The sequence below is a fragment of the Festucalex cinctus genome, chromosome 15 (assembly GCF_051991245.1).
Source record: "Festucalex cinctus isolate MCC-2025b chromosome 15, RoL_Fcin_1.0, whole genome shotgun sequence".
NCBI classification, from domain to species: domain Eukaryota; kingdom Metazoa; phylum Chordata; class Actinopteri; order Syngnathiformes; family Syngnathidae; genus Festucalex; species Festucalex cinctus.
In genome coordinates this window covers 538,514-543,483 of record NC_135425.1, presented here as the reverse complement: position 1 = coordinate 543,483, position 4,970 = coordinate 538,514, and the positions used below count along the sequence as shown (strand labels likewise).

General features: G+C 43.2%; 2 protein-coding genes across 2 annotated transcripts; one reads left to right on the top strand and one right to left on the bottom strand.

Annotated features, from left to right (window-relative positions):
- Nucleotides 1–427: 427 nt before the first annotated feature.
- LOC144002753 (uncharacterized) lies at nucleotides 428–2,526 on the top strand. The gene is made up of 5 exons (XM_077498244.1): nucleotides 428–549; nucleotides 1,177–1,230; nucleotides 1,504–1,581; nucleotides 1,661–1,750; nucleotides 2,258–2,526. Exons 1-5 carry the CDS (start codon nucleotides 435–437, stop codon nucleotides 2,524–2,526), a joined length of 606 nt encoding a protein of 201 aa, XP_077354370.1. The 5' UTR covers nucleotides 428–434.
- A 133-nt stretch (nucleotides 2,527–2,659) lies between these two features.
- Nucleotides 2,660–4,753, bottom strand: LOC144002752 (uncharacterized). Its single transcript, XM_077498243.1, has 2 exons — nucleotides 4,357–4,753; nucleotides 2,660–3,751 (listed from the first exon to the last, which is right to left on the bottom strand). The coding sequence occupies exons 1-2, from the start codon at nucleotides 4,573–4,575 to the stop codon at nucleotides 2,660–2,662; spliced, it is 1,311 nt and encodes a 436-aa protein (XP_077354369.1). The 5' UTR covers nucleotides 4,576–4,753.
- Between the last annotated feature and the right edge of the window lie 217 nt (nucleotides 4,754–4,970).

Below are 4,970 nucleotides of genomic sequence, written 5' to 3'. Positions count from 1 at the left end.
GTGTCATGATTGGTTGACTGGACGAGGAGGTGTGTTTTGGATAGGTGAGTTTTTCGCGGTAAAGCCGCCATTTCTTTTTTACTTTTCACTGCTGAGAGCGCGACGATTTTTTCCCCCCAAACGTTTTGGAAATGGAAGGATTTAAAAAAAACGATAGGTGGACGGACGAAGAAGTGCAGGCTCTCCTGAGCATTTACGGGGACGAGGAGACCCAACGACAATTTGAAAGTGCCACAAGAAACGATAAAGTCTATCAATTGATAACCGCGAAGCTAGAAGAGCTTAGCATTTTCCACACACAAAGGCAGGTAAGGGAAAAAATCAAGAAACTCAAACAGGACTATAAAAAACTCAAGGACCACAACAGCCGAAGCGGAAATGACCGCAAAATTAATAAATGGTACGAAAGACTGGAAGTCATTCTCGGCCACCGGATGGGGTGTACAACCGGTAAAACAAAGGACTCTGCAATTGCAATGCTGGAAGTTATGTGCGAGGACACGGCAGTGGGCGAGGATTCCTCAACAACAGACACGCTAACACACCAAGGTAAGACAGAATTGCCTCATGAACATTTGTATTTATATATTCGTTTAGGTCGCTGCGCGGTCTTAACGTGGCTTTTACACCGCGCTAGCACTAAGTTGTTAGCGTAGCATGGCTTAAGCTTGGCAAAGGCACGCATCCAGCTCCGAACCTATGTAATGTTGTGAAATCATTCCTAAATCAATTAACCTAGTAAATGAAGAGTATTGTAGGCAGCTAATGCCGAAATAGCCTTGCTTCCAGTGATGACGAAATTGGAAAGCTTTGTGCAAAGGACGTGTGGAAACCAGGCATGATATGCACGGTTAAAAGCAAAACAACCACTTCGTTTGTTTTTTTCCCCCTTAAGCCAAGGCTCTGTATACAACGCGACTAAAGAGTTTTAACTTGTTAGTCTCATCACCTAACCGCTCGTATATAGTTCTGGGGAAACGAAAACGTAAGAAGAATGACTCGAAATTGATATTTTGCCGTGACCTTCACCTCGATACCAGCGCTACTTTGCCATGAATCGCGCGAGAATTTCGCTGGCAGGGGAGTTGACGGTCACGGTGAAATATCCGTTGCTATAAAAGGTATGCCGTCTAACAGTGTAAACTGACCTTTGTTGTGATGTACTCTGACTTACAGCGGGACCTTCTCTGAGCTTCTCTGTACCTTCTGATGTCTCCCTGAGCAGTCCTGGTATGTTTCATTTCATTTCATGTAACTTCAAAAGCTCCATATAGAACTAATAAAGCAACACACCACTCACTATTAATTTTACTTCGTTGGATACGCCAGTGTGTATTCCTGCCTAAAAAAAAGCTTGTACATGCCGCCATATTTGGCAATGTAGTGTGGCATATTCTGTTCTGTGGCAATGAAAAATGGAAGGATATATGTGAGTGGCGTGTTTCACCCTCACCTAAATCATTGCACTGTGCCCTTACTCAGTTCATGACTCTGTTGATACAGTTCCAGTCGAGGCGTTGGAAGGGATAAGCGAGGATGGTCCATCCACAAGCGGAAGCTGCGCCCCTATGTCAACTTCCAGTAAGTTCAAAGTCATGTAACTTGAAGCTCATCGAAATTATTCACTGTTACTCATTGGATGTACATGATGTTGATACAGCTTCAAATGATGAAGTGAGTGAACATTCGCGGCCTACGAGCAGAATCAGCAGAGCTGTTCCTGAGTCTTCTGCCTTGCTCTCCCGTCCAGGTAAATGTCCAGTAAAAAAAAAAAAAAAAAGTTTCAAATTTCTTACCTTCACAAAATGGACGGCCCGCCTCCTCTGTGGCATTTTTCCCAGTTACAATTATTGAATAACAAATTGTTATGCTTGCTAATGATTATAGTCACACTACAGCCATGAACAAAAGTCAACTCAAATCATGTCAGCAGATACTGCCTCTGCATAATTTCATTTGGAATTTAATGATTGTGGCCTTTTTGATCAGGTCCTTCATATTTGAGAAATGATGGTTGATGTATATTAATCTTTTGAATTGCATCAAAAATATTGGAATCAATTTGGAATTTAGCTCTTGTGAATCAAAGTCACATTGATGTAGGACATTAGTATTATACCCAGCCCTTCTATTATTGCGATGGTTCAAATCCAATTACACGCTAAACCTATATTCACATAATTTATAATAAATAATTTAAGGGCACCTGCACCTTGTTTTTTTGTCATTCACTCATTGTACATTTACATCCCTACAGGCAAGCGCAAACGGGACCGAGACCACCTGTTTTTGGATTACCTGCGCGAGTCTGACGAAAAGAACGGGGAGGCCACGAGAGCGATATTTCTCGAAGAAGTGAGGTTGCACAAGGAGGACCTTGAGCTCAGACGGCAGGAACGCATGGAAGACCTTGAGCTCAGACGGCAGGAACGCATGGAAGATCAACGGCTTGACAGAGACTTCCAAATGGGCTTCCTGGCAGTCTTAAACAGATTTGTTGACACAATAAGCCAAATGCCAAAGTAATAAATACTTTCGATTTCATATCAGAGTTTTTGGGGCTTTTTTTCACACAAATAAAAACTTACGCTCAATGAATTCTTTTTAATATTTTTTATTAAAAAAAAAAAAAAAAAACTAATGCAAACACACAATTCCTTTACAATGATGTATTTAAAAACTTCAGAATTGCTGCACGGGCATGCACCCCCTCAGTTTCCACTATTGCAGACTCAGTACCATCAGGCTGCTGCGGAACAACAGCACTGTCCTCCCATTCTCCCAAAAAATCATCCCCGTTCTGTTCACACAAATTGTGTAAAACACAACAAGTTATGACCATAGACTTTGTTTTGTCCAGTTGGCAGTCATTGCGATTTAACAAACATCGCCACCTGCCCTTTAATCTACCAAATGCGTGTTCCACGGTGATTCGGGCTCTGCTTGTCTTGTTGTTGTAAATTAACTGCTGCATGGTCAGTCTGCCGTTGTCGTTGAACGGCTTCAGCAGCCAGCTCTTAAGTGGATAGGCAGCATCACCGAGCAGGTAATACCCAACGTTGTGTCCATGTATGGTTTTTGTTTCTTCAGGGTGTAGCAAACCTCTGTCCACCAGATCCCACAGCCCAGACAAGCGGAGCACTCTAGCATCATGCAGGCTCCCAGCAGCACCAACAAAAACATTCCAAAAGAGCCCCTTTGCATCCACCACAGCCTGCAGGATGATGGAGTGCCAGCCTTTGCGGTTAAAGTATTCAGTGTGGTACTCTTCTGGTCGAATAATGGGAATGTGGGATCCATCTATCGCACCCACACACTGTGGCAGCCCCCATTTTGTCTGAAAATGTGCTGCCATGTCTTCTAATTTGTTTTTGGAGGGCAACCGTATGACCTCTGCCAAAAGCACCTTCTCTACCGCAGTGCAGAAGTTATGCACACATTGACACACTGTAGAAATGCCGATGCCAAACAAATGTGAGATGCTCCTATACTCATTATTGGTGGCAAGTTTCCACAGAGCTACAGCAACTCTCTTTCGCAGTGGAACACAAAGACGATAGTTGGTGTCACTCTTCTCCAGCTCGGGTCCAAGACGGTAACAGAGGAACTCGAATGTGTCCTTGGAAACACGAAAGTCTTTCATCCATTTGCCATCATCGTAGGTTGAAACTACAGCGTCCCACCAGTCGGAGGTTCTGATGTTCTTCCACACCCTGCGCGGAACACACCCAGACCGGTAGAAGTGGAAAATCTGAAACAGAAACACAACAAATTAATGAATGCTATTAAATTAAATTAATTTATTAAATTAATCTCTACATTAATTACTTTTGTGCAACAACCTCGTGATTGACATGATACCAGAATATCTTAAAATAGCGGAATATGCACCTATATGTGTGGCCCTATAATAAACCACTTGATGTGGCAATCTAAAACTTCCCAAATTAATAACTTTTTCCTAAATCCCGGCACGTCTGTCCTATCATTTGTGCATTGTCAAAGAAAGCAAGCCATTTCAACACTTTGGGTCGGCCTTTTTTTTATTTATTTTTTTTTTAAAGCAGAAAACAACACGTGGACAGACTAACAATACATCCAGCTCCAACGATATTATGAATTACGAAGCGTACATTTAGCGTCAACAGCAAATCGCCATCAAGCCCTATTTAGCAGTGAATTGCACGATAACTAGGCTGGAAACACCAGTTTCCAGCGATTGCCGAGTTCATGAAAGCGCGCGTCACGGCAAGATATCCACAAACAAGACCGACGCGCGCGGAAACACGCTTCACTTTAATCACATATGTTACAAGTGTGAAATAAATTCCGTATAATTGTGTGTTTAAGCCTTACCACTGCACGTCTTCGTGCTTGCAGGAGTTTTCGCGCTTGCAGTAGTAAGCGTCTTCGTGTTTGCAGGTTTGACCGTCTTTCCACGAGGCGTGAGCGAATTCTGCCCATTTCTCGTCTTGCTGGGGTACGGCGGGTCCTTTCCCTTGACGTTCTAATAGTTGCAACCACAACTTTGTACAACATAACAAGTAAGAGAAAAAGATGATAATGCTCCATCATGCCGCTTTGTATCACAAGAAATGGCGATGGAGGGTCAAAGGTCGCGTTTTTCAACGTCACCCTGCTTGTTTGTCATTCAGTTTTACCGGTACCGCCACTTGCTGGACAGGCGGGGTAGTGCTGTTTTTTTCCTCCCCTGACTTACGTCATCAGTCTCATTTGAATAAACTACCCTGCCCGCTTTCAAGCTGTGTGAACGCAAACTCGTGGGCCGCTCACAAGTTCTTCGGACCCGGAACTGACTCTACCATGAACTCAAAGTTCCTGGGCTTTTTGGTGTGAAAGCGCCTAATGCATCGCCATGACAACGGCGTGCGACAAAATAAATAACTTTCGATAACTTTGCATCTTAAACATCTTAAGATGAAGCACACCAAGTTTAAAGACAGTCGGAT